The sequence below is a fragment of the Glycine soja genome, chromosome 10 (genome assembly GCF_004193775.1).
Source record: "Glycine soja cultivar W05 chromosome 10, ASM419377v2, whole genome shotgun sequence".
NCBI classification, from domain to species: Eukaryota; Viridiplantae; Streptophyta; class Magnoliopsida; order Fabales; family Fabaceae; genus Glycine; species Glycine soja.
The window spans coordinates 3,472,440-3,491,006 of NC_041011.1; the positions used below are offsets into that span (position 1 = coordinate 3,472,440).

At 32.7% G+C, this 18,567-nt stretch overlaps 2 protein-coding genes across 8 annotated transcripts; one reads left to right on the forward strand and one right to left on the reverse strand.

The window, feature by feature from the left end:
- The first annotated feature begins 3,446 nt into the window (after window positions 1–3,446).
- LOC114372271 (probable methyltransferase PMT3) lies at window positions 3,447–8,111 on the forward strand. 7 transcript variants are annotated; one of them, XM_028329750.1, is made up of 10 exons: window positions 3,447–3,531; window positions 3,678–3,763; window positions 4,203–4,280; window positions 4,402–4,589; window positions 4,707–4,871; window positions 4,998–5,180; window positions 5,296–5,890; window positions 6,276–6,388; window positions 6,933–7,153; window positions 7,448–8,111. In XM_028329750.1, exons 4-10 carry the CDS (start codon window positions 4,410–4,412, stop codon window positions 7,767–7,769), a joined length of 1,779 nt encoding a protein of 592 aa, XP_028185551.1. In that variant the 5' UTR covers window positions 3,447–3,531; window positions 3,678–3,763; window positions 4,203–4,280; window positions 4,402–4,409; the 3' UTR covers window positions 7,770–8,111. The 7 variants fall into 7 exon arrangements, with proteins under 7 accessions (XP_028185551.1, XP_028185554.1, XP_028185556.1 ...); XM_028329753.1 differs by lacking the exon at window positions 4,203–4,280; XM_028329754.1 differs by lacking the exon at window positions 3,678–3,763 and having other exon boundaries at window positions 3,513–3,531.
- Window positions 8,112–9,847: 1,736 nt separating this feature from the next.
- LOC114372303 (dolichyl-diphosphooligosaccharide--protein glycosyltransferase subunit 2-like) lies at window positions 9,848–17,264 on the reverse strand. The gene is made up of 19 exons (XM_028329796.1): window positions 17,038–17,264; window positions 16,572–16,764; window positions 16,363–16,452; window positions 15,822–15,884; window positions 15,527–15,596; window positions 15,081–15,145; window positions 14,729–14,783; window positions 13,942–14,069; window positions 13,739–13,854; window positions 13,520–13,589; window positions 12,766–12,870; window positions 12,559–12,648; window positions 12,312–12,460; window positions 11,970–12,081; window positions 11,810–11,893; window positions 11,345–11,425; window positions 11,021–11,245; window positions 10,541–10,663; window positions 9,848–10,244 (listed from the first exon to the last, which is right to left on the reverse strand). Exons 1-19 carry the CDS (start codon window positions 17,169–17,171, stop codon window positions 10,128–10,130), a joined length of 2,070 nt encoding a protein of 689 aa, XP_028185597.1. The 5' UTR covers window positions 17,172–17,264; the 3' UTR covers window positions 9,848–10,127.
- Between the last annotated feature and the right edge of the window lie 1,303 nt (window positions 17,265–18,567).

An 18,567-nucleotide genomic window follows, 5' to 3' on the forward strand; every position in this document is an offset into this window, starting at 1 on the left:
ACAGTCATATGATGAATAGCGTAAGTGATTTGGTAGCGTCTATTATTGTCTGTACCTTAATGCATTGGATAATTACCTCAGATTGTCTTCATTAACGCAACAAATAAAATATCAAACCACAAGAGTTTGCACGTTTTCACAACTAAATTACTTTTTCAGATAAGGGAAAGCATTATATCCTGAACACAGAACCTCTGTCCATGATTATGAAGCAAATAAATAAATATCAATAGATGCGTGTCGTTGTTTATATGTATTTATAGAAAAACATTTTATATTGTCTCTCACTGCTTGTTAATATGATACAGGATACATTGGTCCAAATTGGCTGCATACTTAACTTTCACGTAAAGTTATGTGTCAACAACACCTCAAAATATTGGAATGTTCTATAGAATCAATAATGGGTCCAAGCTTAATTTGAACCAATTAATTATCTTTTTTAATTGTTTCTTTATCACATGATGTGGTGCAATCGAAGGAGATAAACTCAGAATAATTTATATCACATTATATCAAAATACTTCAAACATATCATATAAGTAAAATTGACATCACATTAATTTTAATTCAAAATATTAAGAATAGTTCAAATTTATAGGTTTTACTTTTACTTATATAATATTTAACTTTTTTATTTATACTTAATGTAAGATTTCTCACACTTCTACTTCAACACATGAATCAACTCCTCTACCATAAACATAAGTTTTTCTATTTATCAAAGAAACATAACAAATTAACTATATGTGAATGCATCCATTGCTTGATATATAGAGAGATGAGGAGGCATAGTGCATCATTTAAGCACTGGTTTTAATATCATGAAAGCCACGAAGCACCAAATTAAATTAGGTATATTCTATAGAATGAATTCCTATGTTGTAGACTTCAATTAATGATGAACAATATTTTCAATGAAAGAATTTGGATTCGTACATAAATTAAGAGCTAACTTGCTTGATATTCAAAAATTAAATGATTCTATTTTGAAAAGAAAAAAAAAACAAAATCATAGTATAGATGGGTAAAAGGGTAGTCACTCATGTCGTCTCTTTATACTTGGAGGAATATTCTTATTATTCTTCATGTATGTTGTTAAATATATACAGTTCAAATATTCTTATCTTCCCTTTCATCTTCTATTTTGATTTCATTTTGTTTCGGTTTCATTTCAGCTATGATAATGAAAATTATCATTTATTAAATAATAATAATAACCAGCACAATAACGTTTCTACCAAGTCTCCACCCGAGTAAAAGGACATCACGTCGCATCAGAGACTTGGAAAATAAAACGCCAACATTTTATTATTTTTGTAACTAAGCCGAATTTGGCACTTTTACAATAACACGATATCTATGTTAACTTTAATAGAAAGATGATAATTGTAGGTACAAGACATATCAACAACCATTTTTCTTTCTTTAAATTGTTATAGCTTATGTACATGTGACACTAGATCGAGTTAAGACTTTTTAGAGCTTATACTTCCGTTTTTTGCTTTTTAGATTTAGTTCATCATTATTGAACAATTGCTGAAGGAAAAAAATGAACATTGCAGATAATATTGTATAGTATGATGATTACTATCTTTTCCAAATATTAATGTTAATACAAAATCATTTTCGTTAAATTGTAACCTAAGGTTAGATAGTCTGCATTTATCGGCATAAAAGTAAATCCGACAGAATTGAAATTTGAAACTCAATTATTTTGTTTGTTTATCTCTTTACTGCCAAGGAGCAGTAACCGTTGAAGATACAAATCCCCGGCTGCTTAGATAGAATTTGTTTTTAAGAGGAAACCATTGGTCCACACCTATATAAAGTCTAATTCAAGGGATTGATGTATTAGTTATTATATTCGCATGAAAAAACAATTTATTGAATCAAAGAATTCATGTTTAATTTTTATTTTATTTAAAATTTTCTTGAATTAATGATTGATGAACTTTCGTCATCCTTGACTTAAAGAAAAAAATATCTCTAAATCTAGTTTGTAGCTTGCTCCACATGCATGACACATTGACCAATAAAAGTTGAACACTTTGATTAACTTACTTACCACCGTGGCAGGTAATAAAACTTTCTTTTTAAATATTTAACAATACAATATAATTATACATATAGAGAGAGATAGATAAATGAGTGTTTTAGGATTAGATTGAATTGATTTTAAGGAAAAAAATATCCAATCCAATCACTTTAGTTTTCTTAATTTATTATTTATTATTTAATTGGTTTGTTTTAAAATTTTAATTTGATAGTAAGTATAATTTAAAATTATTTAGATTGGATAATTTTTTATTTTAATCTTATTTTTATTTTTCTTCTACAAAATATTAAATAAATGGTAAAGAAATAACAAATATAAAAAAATAGATAGGAATGTTGTTATAATTATCAAGTTGCATAAATTTATTTTTCATATAATACATATTTAAAAGATTATACCATAATTTGTGTTATATAATGACATAAATAAAATATTTGATATTTTAAACTATTTTTTATTATATTTGTTTATATCATATATTCTTCTATTTACATTATTTATGAACAAGATATAGATATTTCCTATTATCGGATATAATTTATTATTAGAGAATAGATAAGATAAAATCACATCTTTCTCTATTTATATTATCTTAAAAAAGAAAATAAATATTAGATAATTCAATCTCATTTTCATAAAAAGGGATCAGCATGATTCATATAATTCATTCTGATTTCACTATTGATGCTTGTTTACCTTTTAAGTCTCTATAAATTGTAGTTTGAGACCTAATAACCTCAAATAATAAAGAAATGAGAAAACAATTATTATATTTTAAAGAAAAATGATGAAATGATAAAGATTCATTTCATGTTTTTAACCAAATTTAAAAAATGGTAAACAATAATATATATTACATTAATCCAACTGCTCATAAACTCATTCTTGCATGTTCCTCCTCCTCCACTACTCCCAAGTCCCAATCTTTTTATTGAAAAATAACAATGAAGTAATAATAAATAACAATGTAAACAGCTGCAAAAGGCAAGGCTTTAGATTAGATCTCTGTCACCAATCACCATCTCTTGAATTTGTTATTGTGCATCACTTAATAAATGTTAAATTATTTATTTCATCTTTATAGTTTTATAATTCTTATTTTTTTAGTCATAGTTTTAAGGTAGTCTTTTTAATTTCTACAATTTACATTTTAATTCTCTTTTAATCTCTATAATTTTGAAAGTGATTTTTTTAGTTCTTATAATTTCATGATTGTTATTTTCTTAGTCTCCATATTTTTTAAATTAGAGAGACTAAAGAAAAATTAAAATGTAAAGACTAAAAATGTAAGAATTATTAAAATTATAAGGACGGAATAAGTAATTTAATGTTAAGAAAATAAAAAAGTAGAAATTTCTTTAATAAAAAAAAAGTATTTACGATCTCAAGATATTACAATGTTTGTGTACTGTTAGAAATGCAATACCCACTTCCACGCAACCTCTCTGAAGCGAAGAGAAGCCGAGTCTGAGGTACAAAAATGCTATTTTTTTTTAGTGTTTTCCCATTTCTGTGTTCTGTTTTTTTTTTTCCTCCTCAGATCCATACCCATTTTCTGAATTGCGCCTGACATTATCAAAATGCTAACTTTTTCATCTCTCTGCATTTGCCACCGCAGAATTTACTCTTTTCATGAGATGGGTCAGTGAAAGTTGGCAACTACCGGTGACGACGCCAATTCACATGCATATACCCATATCTAGTGTTTGTGCCTATGTCCCTTTAGATTTTTTTTTCACGTTTGGAATATTTCAACGTATTCTCTAATTGGTGCCATTACTGGTGCTCTTATTTTATTGCTGTTTTTTTTTTCTTTCTTTCTAACGTTTGATTTCAAAATTCTGCCTAGAAATTAAAAATGATTTTTTTAGGATGTTATTGGTACGAAGTATCCACCAAGGACTAATCTTTATTGGCAACTTGACTAATCACCTTTAGGGAGGTTTTCCGAATCTAATACCACTCGCACCAACAATTTATTGGTATTTAAAAATGATTTTGAGTCTGTGTACTTTGATCCAATAGTGATGTTTTCTTTCTGAAGGAGTGTGCTTCTGGTGAATTTGGTTCAATTTTTCAGTCATTATGGTGCTAGTGCTAGTGAGTGCTGTTTCATTTGTTTCAATTTCAACTTTGTGTGCAGTTATTGTTTCGTGGCTATAAGTTGCATCAGCTAGGTGCTTTGTGGAACTGAATTTATGCCCTTGAATCATTGAGTGTGGTGAGAAAATTATGGATATGGTTATTTGATTGAAATTTAATAGTTGCTTTGCCTTGTGTACTATCTATTTGTTATCTGCCTGATGAAGTTAAAACAATGGTGAAATGTGATTCTTATGCAGTGACAAGAATGGGGAGAGGGAAAGCAGATGGGAAACCGAGAAAGCGGTTGGTCACAACTGTGTTACTTTTAGCGATTGTTGGTGCTTTATTTTACCTGTATTCTAGGAAAAATGGTTCATCTTCTATTGAGCATGGTAGCAAATCTGTAAAATTTGGAGATGACAGTGCTATACCAAAGACCATTCCAGTGAGTTATCTTAGTCTGAACTGAACAACTTATACATTTACCCTTTCCAATAGCCTTGAATGTTGGTGTCTAGTATGAGTCATTATAGTTATTTTACTCTTGTATTCATTTTTTAAGGTCTGTGATGATCGTCTATCGGAGCTGATTCCATGTCTAGACAGAAATTTCATATACCAAACAAGATTGAAGCTTGATCTGACTTTAATGGAGCACTACGAACGGCACTGCCCAATGCCTGAGCGGCGCTATAATTGTTTGATTCCCCCTCCTCCAGGGTACAAGGTGTCTCTCTTTTCTCTAGGCATTGCTTCTCTTAGATGGAACTATGAAAGTTAAATAAATTTGGAAGTTTTCTGTGCTTACAGCTTTGAGTGTCTTATGCTGTTCTTGATGATAAATTGATTATAGATTCCAATCAAGTGGCCCAAAAGCAGAGATCAGGTATGGAGGGCAAATATACCTCATACCCATCTTGCAACTGAGAAATCTGACCAGAGATGGATGGTTGTAAAAGGTGAAAAGATAGGTTTTCCTGGTGGAGGAACCCACTTCCATTATGGCGCTGGCAAGTATATTGCATCAATTGCCAATGTAAGCTAGTTACTCCTATCCGGTATGGCACTAAAATAATCACCAAAACATGAAACTCTTATATGACTGGAAAAAGTTATAAGTTTGTAGTTTATATTCATGATTGGTATTTCAGATGCTCAACTTTCCAAACAATGTGATTAACAATGAAGGAAGACTTCGCAATGTTTTTGATGTTGGCTGTGGTGTTGCAAGCTTTGGAGGATATCTTCTTTCTTCTGATGTAATAGCAATGTCATTAGCACCAAATGATGTTCATGAAAACCAAATACAGTTTGCTTTAGAAAGAGGAATTCCGGCATATCTTGGTGTCTTGGGGACACTAAGACTCCCTTACCCTAGTAGATCTTTTGAACTTGCCCATTGTTCTCGCTGTAGAATTGATTGGCTTCAGAGAGATGGCATACTTCTTCTTGAGCTAGATAGGATACTCAGGCCGGGAGGCTACTTTGCCTACTCATCTCCTGAAGCCTATGCTCAGGATGAAGAGGATCAGAGAATATGGAAAGAAATGAGTGCTCTTGTAGGGAGGATGTGTTGGAAAATAGCTTCTAAGAGGAACCAGACTGTCATATGGGTCAAGCCTCTTACAAATGACTGTTACTTGAAAAGAGAGCCTGATACTCGCCCTCCGCTCTGCAGTCCTAATGATGATCCTGATGCTGTTTGGGGAGTTAAAATGAAAGCTTGCATCTCACGCTACTCTGATCGTGAGTGATATTTTCTCCATTTCATATAATGATTTAGTCTGGTTTGAAAACGCAAGACCATGAGATAAACTGATAATAAGATTGTTCCTATAGACCTTTAACAGTTCAAAAAAAATCTAACTATGAAATATGAATAATAACTGCCTTGTGATTATGGAGCCGTAACTAGGAGTTGACTTTGTAAATCAGATGGCTTTTGCTATTCTAGATAGGTCCATGCTCTCCCCGATTACATTATATTTGGCCCAAGTTACACAACTGCATTTTTGCATATATTAATGTTGCATGATTTCATTCCATTCCATCATAATTCCTGGTATTATTTCTTGACTCTTCTATTAGAAGTTGAAAAGTTAATAACCATATATTCTTCTGGTCTATGCAGAGATGCACAGAGCAAAAGGAGCTGGTTTGGCTCCTTGGCCAGCTCGATTGACCACTCCACCTCCTCGTCTTGCTGACTTTAACTATTCCACTGAAATGTTTGAAAAGGACACGGTAATTTAAAATATATCCTGTTTTACACTTTTACATCTTGCTTATAATCATCACAAGGAAGTAGCTACAAAGCCTTTGGGTAACAGTAAAAAGAGAACAAAAATATGAGTAAAAATACAGGAGAAGTGGGAGAAGGACCTGCTGGGAAGGGGAAACCCTACATTAGCCAACAGAAAGTATAAACAAAGATAACTGCGATCACATTTCTGGCTTGACTAGATTTGATATGAACTAACTAATTATGAACCTCTATTGCTGTCCAAATGTCCTAAGGAAGACAATCTAAATGTGACACCATGTGAATATTTCTTTCAGTTGTGGATTTCCTTTTCACCTCGGAGATGAAATTGGTGCAATGTGCTTGGTTCACCTTATTTTTGAGGAATAGTCGCTTATTTTTTCCAGCTCTCTGAAAGAGTTTGAAAAATAAGCGATTATTTCTCTAAATCACTTTGTTACAAAACATGGACTGAATCTAAGGCATGATAATTTCATTGTAAGATATCTGATTATCTGGTATTATGACGCAACTAATTTTGTGCAGGAATATTGGCAACAAGAAGTTACTAATTACTGGAAAATGCTAGGCAATAAAATTAAGCCTGACACAATTCGGAATGTGATGGACATGAAAGCAAACTTGGGTTCATTTGCAGCTGCTTTGAAGGACAAAGATGTTTGGGTTATGAATGTGGTGCCAGAAAATGGGGCAAACACTCTCAAGATCATATATGACAGAGGGCTGTTAGGAACAGTTCACAACTGGTATGACCCTTATTCTTGTATTTACAAAACAAATAATCTTCTGTAGGTTATATTAACACTGCAATTCCTGTTTAACTTATTGCTTCACTTTTTTCAATGCTCTCTAAAAATTTGGGTTTTTACCAAGTCAAATAGTGTCGTGTGGTCCACGTAATCTAGTAGGATAAGGTTTTGTTGTTATTGTCTCTAAAATGCAAGATACCCGAATGAAAGTGCTACCTGATATAATTAAACCACGTCTTTGTTGTTGCAGTATGACCTTGTTGTGATCTTGTTTTGGCATCAATGTAACAGGTGTGAAGCATTTTCGACCTACCCTCGTACTTATGATCTGCTCCATGCATGGACTATATTTTCTGATATTATTGAGAAGGAGTGCAGTCCAGAGGATTTATTGATTGAGATGGATAGAATCCTGAGGCCGAAAGGTTTCATCATTGTCCATGATAAGCGATTGGTGGTGTTGTCTATAAAGAAGTTCTTGCCAGCATTGCACTGGGTTGCAGTGGTCACATCTAATGTAGAGCAAGATTCAAACCAAGGCAAAGATGATGCAGTGTTGATAATTCAGAAGAAGATGTGGCTGACAAGTGAGAGCATCCGCATTTCAGAATAACAGCATGCTCCCTCTAATGGATGCCACCATTCTTTCCATTCACTTGCAAGTTCAAAATCTCAGCAATACACCCTTGTGGAAAATTGATCTTGTAGCTTTTATCTCGTGCTGTAGGTGCTCTTTTATATTTTAGTCATATTCTCTACACTATATATAGGTAGAAGTGCTAGTGAAAGATCATCCCAAATCATCTTGGTTGAATTTATTTAATTTTGGACACAAGTAGTCACCCTGCTATTGTGATCAAGATATTTTAGATGATTTTGAGTCTAAATTAATTTGAACATATTACAGGATACTGAGGTTTTGTTTATTTATTTATTTTTCCATTTTGCTCCTGCTGATCAAGTTATCTTATTTCAAGCACAGTAAGATCCTGCTTCACTTTCCACATCGCCCAATCCCAACCCCACATAAGACAAGGCAAAAAAAAAAAAAAAAATTGCTTTTGCTTTTGCTTTTGCTTTGACCTGCCATAACTTAGTTTAAACGAGATATATAAGCTTCAGTCACTTGAGAATAAGGCTTTGCATGAACTTATTTTGAGCTGTAATTACATCTGCACATACTTCTGGCTTACATGGTACTCCATTTTTGTTTGGTTGATCTGAAACATAGTACTCCATGAACATTGAAAACTTGTTCACATCCTATTCCTATATTTAGAGATGCCCATACACTAACTTGGCCCAAGCGCAATATGGATACTGCTTTGGCATGTGTACTCAATCAATTATAAACTACTGTTGATATGATTTTTAAAATAATTATTATAAAAATTAATAAATTTATTATATATGATGAGTTATGATTGAATGACGGTCTAAAATATTTTTATAAGTACATAATCTTTATTTGATTTTAATTTCTTTACTTTCAATTATTTGTATTTAATCTTCTTAATTTCTCAATTATTCAAATTAAGTCTATTACCTCGAATTTTCATTTAACATAGAATTAACAAAAGTGTAACATCATTAATTTGTATAAATTAACAAAGAACAAATCAATAATACATCACGCCTCTTACATTTCTATTAAAGGGAAAAGTTTATAAATTAATTAAATAAAGATAACTTCCAAGTTAGGCCAACCAAATCCATAGCCTAAATCAGACCCCAAAACTCATTAGGTTTATGATTACTCAACCCAACTCGATTAACCTCAGTTCTCAGGTAGACTCAAGTTACTGACTCAAACAGACCATGATCACTCGGATTAAATTCTTCCAACCTATACTCAACTTTAAGGTGAAGAAATCAAAGTTTATGCGTAAAAAATTAGGTTGAACCGACTTTAATCATAGTTTATGCGAGTATGTAATTAGCATTGTTTGTCCAACCTTTATCCAATGCTGAAACTCAAGACATTAAATGACAATCTCACATGACATAAATTACTTAAGTTGGAACAGAACCCCTTCAAAATAAATTTGCCTTTATAGTAATTGCATATCCATCCTTAATTTAATTTCAAGCATACTGAGAACCCTAACTAGCTAAAATTTAAAAATAGACACACCTTTACCAATTCACTTTAGGGAGCAATTTCCAAAATAAAATGTAATATGTAAAATATGATACTAGCAATTTTTGTTGTTGTGTGTGAATATATTAGTAGTAGATGTGGAACAAGGTAAGTGGAGAATACATTGATATGAATTATGGACCGTGAAGTCTCCACAAAACTAGCAGCTTACCGTAACGTCAAGGGGAGGTAACATATATGCTAAAATAACTGGTTTGCCAATGACGTTCATCAGGATCAGCCCAGACTCAATTAAAGCTTTTCTCTCAAGGGGTGTTTGATTGGAAAGAAAACTTTCATGCCTGAAAATCTTGAATCTGAAATCATATTTCCTGAAAATAAATAAAATTTATTTGATTGCGCATTGAAATCTTAAAATAAATTTTTTAATAATTAAAAAGTTAAACGATATTTTTACTACATTAAATAATTTAATAAAAAATAACATGATATTATTACTGTAGTAAAAGAAAAATTATTAAAAAAAAAAATTCACCTCCCCCATGAGAAAATGTGAAAAACTTATTAAAAGACATTCCCAAAAAAACATCTTTTCCCAATAATATTATTTTCTTAAAATTGATACCAAATATGAGAAACTAAGTCTCCAGACCTATGATTCTCGAAAAACCAAGAATTTCTCTCTTACCAAACATTCCCTTGCAATGTAATTGAGTTCTCTTCTCTATAGGATACAATTGAGCTCTCTAAATTTGTCATTAGATAATTTAACAACGGTCCTACAAAATTGAATTAGTACCATTCCTTGAAAGAGAAAAAAAAACTCAAATTTTCATTGTCTTTATAAATAGAAATTATTTGTTGTTTCACTCATGCAGATTTCAACTTGGCAGATGTAAAAGCGAGATGAGAAAGAATTCTGTGCCCCACAAACATCAGTATAGCTCCCAAAAGACCAAATGCTTTGAGTGTAGTGAACAGGTCCAGCTGCACACGGCCAAAAAAGAGAAAAACATTTCAGAAGTTGGAACAAACTGATAATATTGCCGTGCCAGAAGAGAAATGGAATAAAAATGAACAGTCCCAAAGAAAACACCTATGGATCAACATCACTGGCTATGCCAGTTAAGCATTTCATCAGGGGAGATAATGCTTCTGATTAATAATAAATTACTTTTGCATTACATGCATCAATAGATACCACCTAATAGAAGAACCTGACTTCATGATTACTTGGATCATAGATCATTTAATAGTGCTACCTGAATGTAGAGTGGACATACCTTCAACCAGAAAAGTACATAAAGTAACAAAACCGCCGCAATACCAACATGGAAAAGGATCCCAAATGTGGCAGGTACTGTTGAACCAGGGAAATTCTTTAGGTTCACCCCCAAGCGCAATAACTGCCAATGACATAAAACAGAGTAAAAACCACGGACTATAAAGGAAGATAGACCAAATCAAAGGATAAAAACAGCTTAACAACATTGTTGTGACAACACTGAACGCAAGTGCCAAAAAAATCCTTTACCATCAAAAAAGCATATTTTCCATAAAATAAATAGCATGTCTGTATAGCCATACTAACAGGTATGAGTGTAGACCTTAAAGGGCTTCCCTACATTGGGCTGGTTCTTATCACATACCACATTTCTGTTTCCATTTCTCTTATTTTTCCCATTCTTATCTCCAATTCCCTTTTCTCTTAAATAACAAGTATATTTATGCCACTTTCTAGTGGGAATTATATTGAGACTTACCCCAACCAAAAAGCCAATGAATGGCAAAAGGATCAAACCCAAGAAAGCAAGAGAGAGTTCCTGGTGAGGTCTCTTTTCAGGAGACCTGAATATATGGGTAATCTCTGCTTTGGGCCCATATCTTGAGTAAGGATCAACAGGTGGTGGTGGAGGACGGGGTGCTTTCTCAGGTGCTTCTGGAAGATCTAATTCAACATGGCCAAGTAGCCGTAAGAAAGAGTTCTCCTGAAATACAATATTTTCACTCAGATTCAGCAAGACTATAGGGGGAGAAGGGGGCAGGTGGAGAGGGGAGATTTAAAATGTGGAGGTAGTGCCAGATACCATGACAGCATCACCAACAGTCAGCTCAATTTCATATTTTCCCGAGAGATAGAAAAGTTTCTCCACCAAGCCAAGAAAATCCTACAAGCCAAAATAACAATGTAAGCTAAGTGAGAGAGAGAACCATTGGAGGAAAATGAGAATCAAAATAATGTTGCAGCATTCCCCCAATATAAAAGGGCAAAACAAAAAATGATAAGCAATTGTATCACAGCCAAGCTCAATAGTTCCAATTAAAGATTAAAAAAAAACTTGCAGTTGCCTTACAAGTGATTAAAGTTGCAATACGTTAATGATGGTCTTGTCTCTTGATTTTTATATTGGATGATATACACACTATAATGAATTGTGAGGATTCAGCTGTATAATAGTTATTTATCATACAATGTAACAAACTGAACAAGTACTCAAGGATAAACTTCAAAACCCAGACAATGAAATAATATGTAACAAGAGATACTTAACGAGAACTTTCTCAAACTTCTTGCCGGTATTTCCAACCACAAAGATGTGTTCAACCTTTGTCTCATGTCTCAACTTGAAAAACGCCTGCAGAACAACAAATACCTCAATAAACAGCATTGAAATGACATTCATTCAAAAGGTCCAAGAGGCGACTGCAAACCTGATGAGGCTTAAAAACATGACCATGAGGAGTTGTCAATTGGAAAGAAAACCTCAACTTCTGCAGGTGGTTAGCTGAGAGTGAAACGGCATCATTTCCAGCCAAATCTAGCCTGGTTAGGACAAGCATAAATGAAAGTAAAAAATTAAAAAAAAATCAAAGCCATACAAGAGTTACATGTAAAAATGCAGAAGAGATATAAATTCATATGCAACAGTTCAGACTTCAAACACATGATAGAATGACAATCATTGAACATACTAATTAGAAGGAGAAAAAAAAACCTATATATCACCATTGATAACTTACAAATAGGATATTAAACCAAAATAGACAACATACTTTTTCTGGGTTTCAGCACTTCCAAGATCACTGTCAAGAACTGTGATTTCTGCATTACCAACTTCAATAATTCCAGTGACATATATTGGTACATGAATTTGGCCTCCAGTTGCATAAACTTTTTCACTGCCAAAATCATGAAGCACAATCTGCAAAATAGGGTAAAATTATACTGAAGGTAGATACAAACATACCTTGATGTAACTAAATGAGAAATAAGTAACTAAAATTAAACAAACAGGAATACCTCAAAAACAAACACATATGTCCCCACATCCACATTCTTCGGCAAAGCATCCAAGACATGAAATCCACTTTCTTGGTCATACCGGAGCTCCTATCATAGAGGTCACCAGAGATAAGAAAGAATCCCAGGAAACTAAATGATTGCATCTGAGGGGGAAAATATTCTCAAGCCTCACCCCTCGGAATAAGTGATTGACTCATCACTCACCTTGCTGTCAATAATAGCTGAATCTTTTGCACCTGTGCTAAAAGCACGGACAAGCTTCACTGTTAACGGTGGTGCAGCTGAACCAAGCACTGTATTCACCTTGACCTGATTTGAAATAGAAATTTGTCAGATATTCCTAACAGTATTGAAAACAGAAAAGTAGAGTAGAAATGCAGAAGTATTGCACAATCACAAATCTAATACTGCAAAGAGACCACAACAGAAAGTAAAATTGTTTAGTTGAGGAAAGCAGATGCTGCTGCAGATATTAATGAAAATGGGTGAGATATTAATGTAGAACTGCATGCAGAAGAATCAACAAAAAATAAATAGGGGATAATGCAACCAGAATGCAAGGTAGAGCTTGTTAATCATTCTAAATAAAAACCATTGAAAATTAATGGGCTAATAATAACAAGTACTATCCTATAGTTACAAAGGAAGCCTAAACTGTGAACTGCTTTAATAAATTTCTCAGAGGTCAGACTCATTAACAGCAAGATTATGACAGCAAATGGAGAGAGAACTATAAATTTACAGGATGGCTGAGACTCAAAATCGACTACAACCAAATGGCTACTAGATCACCATTCACCAACTATTTCCTACTTTCCTTTTGCCAGACAAAAATGACAAATGTCGTGATAAGGCAATGGGATTACCCCATCAACTATCCCAATTTCAACGAAAAACTAATTAAAATTTATAATAGTAGTAAAATAAGGATTCTAGACATATTAAATTAGTTAAATACCTTAAGCTGGCCTTTCTTGGTCAATGAATAAACTGTTTCTGGGAGTGACAATATCAATGGAATGGAAATCCTACACCACAATAAGAAATACAAGTTACATATTATCACTACATATAATGAGGTTAAGATATCTCGGCAAAGAAGATACAGGAAAATATATGGAAATATCCCCCATAAAGCTGCAATTTAAAATAAGATTGTTTTTAGAAAAGCACTTGCCTGTTGCTCTCTAGAAAAGCTAATGACTCAACTTGATTGAAGAAGTCCTTGGCATCTCCAGGGATTCCAATGCCCAAGAAAAATTTTGCCAGACCCAATATTTTATCCCCTGGAAGCTGGAAAACACAAAGCCAAAAACATTAGCATTAAATTCTAACAGATTGAAAAAAAAAATAAACAGTAATTCCTTACACTCCACATACATTTATTTTTCCAGAAGTTACAGCAGCAAATGCAGTAACCCCTCTAACAACTGAAGAAGTTGTGGAAAGAGAACCCCGTTGCTCATGTCCACCAACATATTTCTCATCAAAATAAAAGGTTCCATCCTCTGAAAAATGACAATAGGTTGAGTGCAGTAGGTGAAGTATAAGGGATAGAGAACGGCAGGGCAATGTAAGTGCAATACCCAAAAAAAATACAAATGGAAAAAAAATATGAGCTTCAAGCAAATTATGTCATTTGATAGAAAATAGCACTCCGCAGCACAGAAACACGTTGAAGCAAACATGCAACAATCACAAACCAACATAGATATATAGGATTGTCAAGATTCAAGCATTTTGAAGGGATGCATCTACTCTCTTTAAGCTACTTATTTCACAAATGCAGGACATTGAGTTTAATAATAATAAGGTCCCATTACAAGCAGTTAATTCAATAGAAACCCTCAATTCTGGTAGTTTCTTCTAGTAAAGCTTACACCCACATTGTCAGCAAAATAATGATAACTTAGATCTTAAGCAGGTAATTGCAACTTGATCAATTGTTAAGCCCACAATAAAAGCAGCAAATAATAAACAAAATGCGATGAAACATAAAAGCACCAACATAAGGAGAAATTTGGAATCTACCACTTACCAAAGAACAAATGCTATGAACAGACAGTCAGACACCAAGGCTGCTAAACCCATTCTAGCTAATTCTAAATTTAAAAATAAGCATTAACATCAATCATTTGGGATGAAGTAAAAGCAAAGCTACACATACCATATTTCTCAATGCCATCAAAAAGCTTTACTATGCCATTTTTCACTACGTTGACCTGCCAATGTGGAGCTAATATAAGATATTGATAGAAGTGCCAAGACAAATTATGTTAGCAAGATGCACCAAAAGCTACAAAAGAATGTATAACAAAGACTAAAATAGTTACTCAGGCTAAATGCATGCGGCTAAACTGGCAAGTTTAACTTCAGTTTCGTGATATGCTGCAATAACATTCTAACAACTATTTATAACACAAATAATGTCATATGCATTAATTTCTGGACATGTATGAAAACTATTACAAACTTAAAAAAAAAAAAATGGCAACCAATATAATGATCCAGAACTTTACCTTAGATTGATCAAATTCAGAAGAAGCTAGTGAGATCAATCCAGCAAGGGATTCAAGAGCTAATCCTGTGAAATATATGATGAGATTAAATTGTTAGCATGGATAAACTACAGCTATTACAATATTCCCAAGGATCTCATGATGCTAGCTTTAGCAAGAAAAATATTGGGCATAATGGCATATGAGAGAAATTAAGTATCAATACTGTTGGATTTAGGGGAAGATTTAAGACTAGCTAAATGAAGAAGATAATACTATAGAGAGAATCTAGAAAAAGAAAATGGTTTCTTATTCAGACCTTCCATTATGTGAAATGACTACTAATTCCAAGGCTAAATGAGTGCAACTTCCTAATTACTAATTCCTGTAAATACTAAATGCATTTTAACAAGTGATACATGAACTGCACATGATTCTAAAAAGTACATTTCCATGCAGATTATTACCAGCAGCATAGGTACTAGACTCTGGATTATCAGAACTATAGCGCCATCTTCCGTCACTTTGACTGAGAACCTGCTCGCAATGAAGACACAAAATAAATTTGCAAATTGCAGTTTGAATTGGAGTTGCAACAATATTGAGGTATCATATGGGGGAAACTAAAACAGTAGTTGGGTGCTGTTCTTATATGGAAGCCCTACCATCCACATAAGAAGAGGCCAAAATAGTAGTTACCAAAAACAAAACCTAGTTCCTACCTTATTTGATAAAAAAAAAAAAAACCACAATAATACAAACCTTGATTGATTGGAAAACCCCATCAACATCAGCAAGAAGCACATCAACATTAGAATCCTGATCCTGTGCACAAAGAAGGTAAGTACCATAAAACAATATAATATCACATTACCAATAGGCAAGTCACAATTAAAAAAAAAAGTACCACATCCACCATTTAAAAAATAAAAAATCGGAAGATTAGTCATATAATCCATGACCGTGATCTAGGCCGCAACATCAAGGTTTTTTAACTGTCTGCGACTGCAATTGAGATCGCATAGGCCGCATTTGTCTGCGATTTGCTGCGATATCAACAAACGCGACGAAATCGCAATGTGATCGCGACCAATATTTAAAACATTGGTCATATTCAAAGAATTTCGGATATCAATCATACACAGGGAATGAATAGGAAATAAACTTGATTAATGCACTAGTACTCCCTAAGGACTCTACTTAATTAACATATATCTATTTTGGCTGATAAAAAAAAAAAACTCCCTAAGGACTCTAATGAAAACCGTGTAAGGTCACAGTAAAGTAGCGGCTAGAGAATTACCTTTATAACAACCAAACCTCCAATTGAATAGTAGATGTCAAGCAAAGCACTCGCATCATGAACAGTGGCTTTAAGTCTTGAAGCAATATCCTATAACAAAATAAATAAATAAATAAACACTAGCATCAATTTTCAGCACACAAACAGAACTTTCATAAGCAGTGACACTCAAACTGCAAGCATAACAAAAAAAAATAAAAGAAAAGTACCTTAAAAACGTTCCCATTGACATTGCATTTTAAAATGGCGTTAACTTTCAAGGCATAGAACAAATCCTTGAGAGGAGAAGACGAGGCTAGACTTTCAACTACTTTCTGACACGTGTCCTCGTTCACAGGAGTATTCTTCTCTTCGATTCCGAGAATCTGAAAAACTCTAAGCGCCTCGTACGCGTCTTCTAAGCTGTGATAAAATAACAGATCAAAGAACGACAAATAGTTGACTTCAGTTACGCAGAACGGTTCAAAATCTCAAGAGAGAAAAAAAAAAAAGCGACACAAATCTAACAATAATCCTTTCACAGTTTCACGTCCTTGGGATCGGAATCAAACGCCGCGTTGTGAACATTTATTTTTTGGGAAAATTAAACGGAATTGACGGAATCAGAGAATAACAATGCAATGTGTGGGGATCGTGATGCGAGGGAGTTTAATTATTAGGGTTTTTGGTTTTGACCTTGTGGGAGTGGCAGCGAAGAGGTTGATTGCAGCGGATCGGTGAGAATGGGAGATGGAGAAGGAGAAAGAGAAAGGGAGAAGAAGTAGAAGAAATGCTGCCGCTACTATCACGTGACTCACGTGCGTGGCCATTGCTGGTGGAGCGGCAATGAATCGGAGAAAGAGAGAGTGGCCACACTTGAAAAGGGAGAAGACTTTCTCTAATGTTAATGTAAGGAGTTAATAATACCACTGGAGATTGCTGGGCTGGGTGGAGTTTTTGGACTGTTTTGTTTGGCACATTAATTTTTTTTTTGGGTTAAAACTCCATTATAATTTCTAGTTTTGCATTTCTCTTTTCAACTTTTTTCTCCAAAAAAATCATGTCAACTCTTCACGTGTCATCTCTCAGTACGTGTTTGGTTTCATCTTAAAAAAATTAATTTTAGATAAATTTTTATATGTTTGGTTTTATGTAGACAGAATTTTCTATAATTGATTATGTTGAAACGATTTAGTTAGTTTTTGTATTGGATAAATAATTTTATTTTTAGTTTTATTCTTAGCTTTTTTTGCTTTTATAAAAACATTCAATTCAAACATAAATTATCACGCGTTAAAAATAATTTTAACCAAACACACGCCAAATCATGTTGAATAATTTGTTTTGGATTCATAATTGATTATTAGCTCAAATATTTAGTTTTTATGCTGGATAAAAAATTGTACTTATTTTTATGCTAAATATGTGTTTTTAATAAAAATCAAAATATAAATTACATCACATTCAAATTAATTTTGTAAGATTAAAATTTTCAATGTCCATATAGAGACACTAAATTAAGGTTATAATTCTATTTAGATTGGTTGAAAGTGCTGAAATAGAATTGAATGTAATAGAATTTTGGTTAATGGTTGAAAGTGCCGAAATAGAGTTGAATGTAATAGAATTTTGGTTAAAATGTAATTTTGATACTTTTATTTTTTTAAATATGTGATTTTAGTTTTCATCATTTTTAATTGAGACATTTTGTTCATCACTTTTAATAAATTCATAATTTTAGTCCCTCTAATTTTTAATTAACTCACTTAAAAAAATATGATTTTAATCCCCTTAGTCAATTTCAGACTTGTTAATTGTATATTTTTTAATTCTTTTTTAACAAATTAATTTTTTTGGCAATTAAATAATTTTAAAAAACATTTATCATGTGTATAATAAACAAATAGATGTCCATTGACATTCACAAAGTATATAAATTAAAGTTTAAAATTGTCCACAAAAATTAAAATTGTAAACCTTTTAAAAGTGGAGGACAAAATATTTTAATTTAAAAATTAGGACTAAAATTTTAAACCTTTAAAAAGTAAGGATGAAATATCTCAATTAAAAAATAGAGGGACTAAAGTGCAGATTTGAGAAAATAGTATTTTAGCCTAGAATTTTGTTATATTTGCATCCCACTTTATTTTATTTTGTTATATTTCAATCTATTCTATTAATTACTATTCGATAATTAAACATAGTAAGGATTGCTTGCCTTGTAAG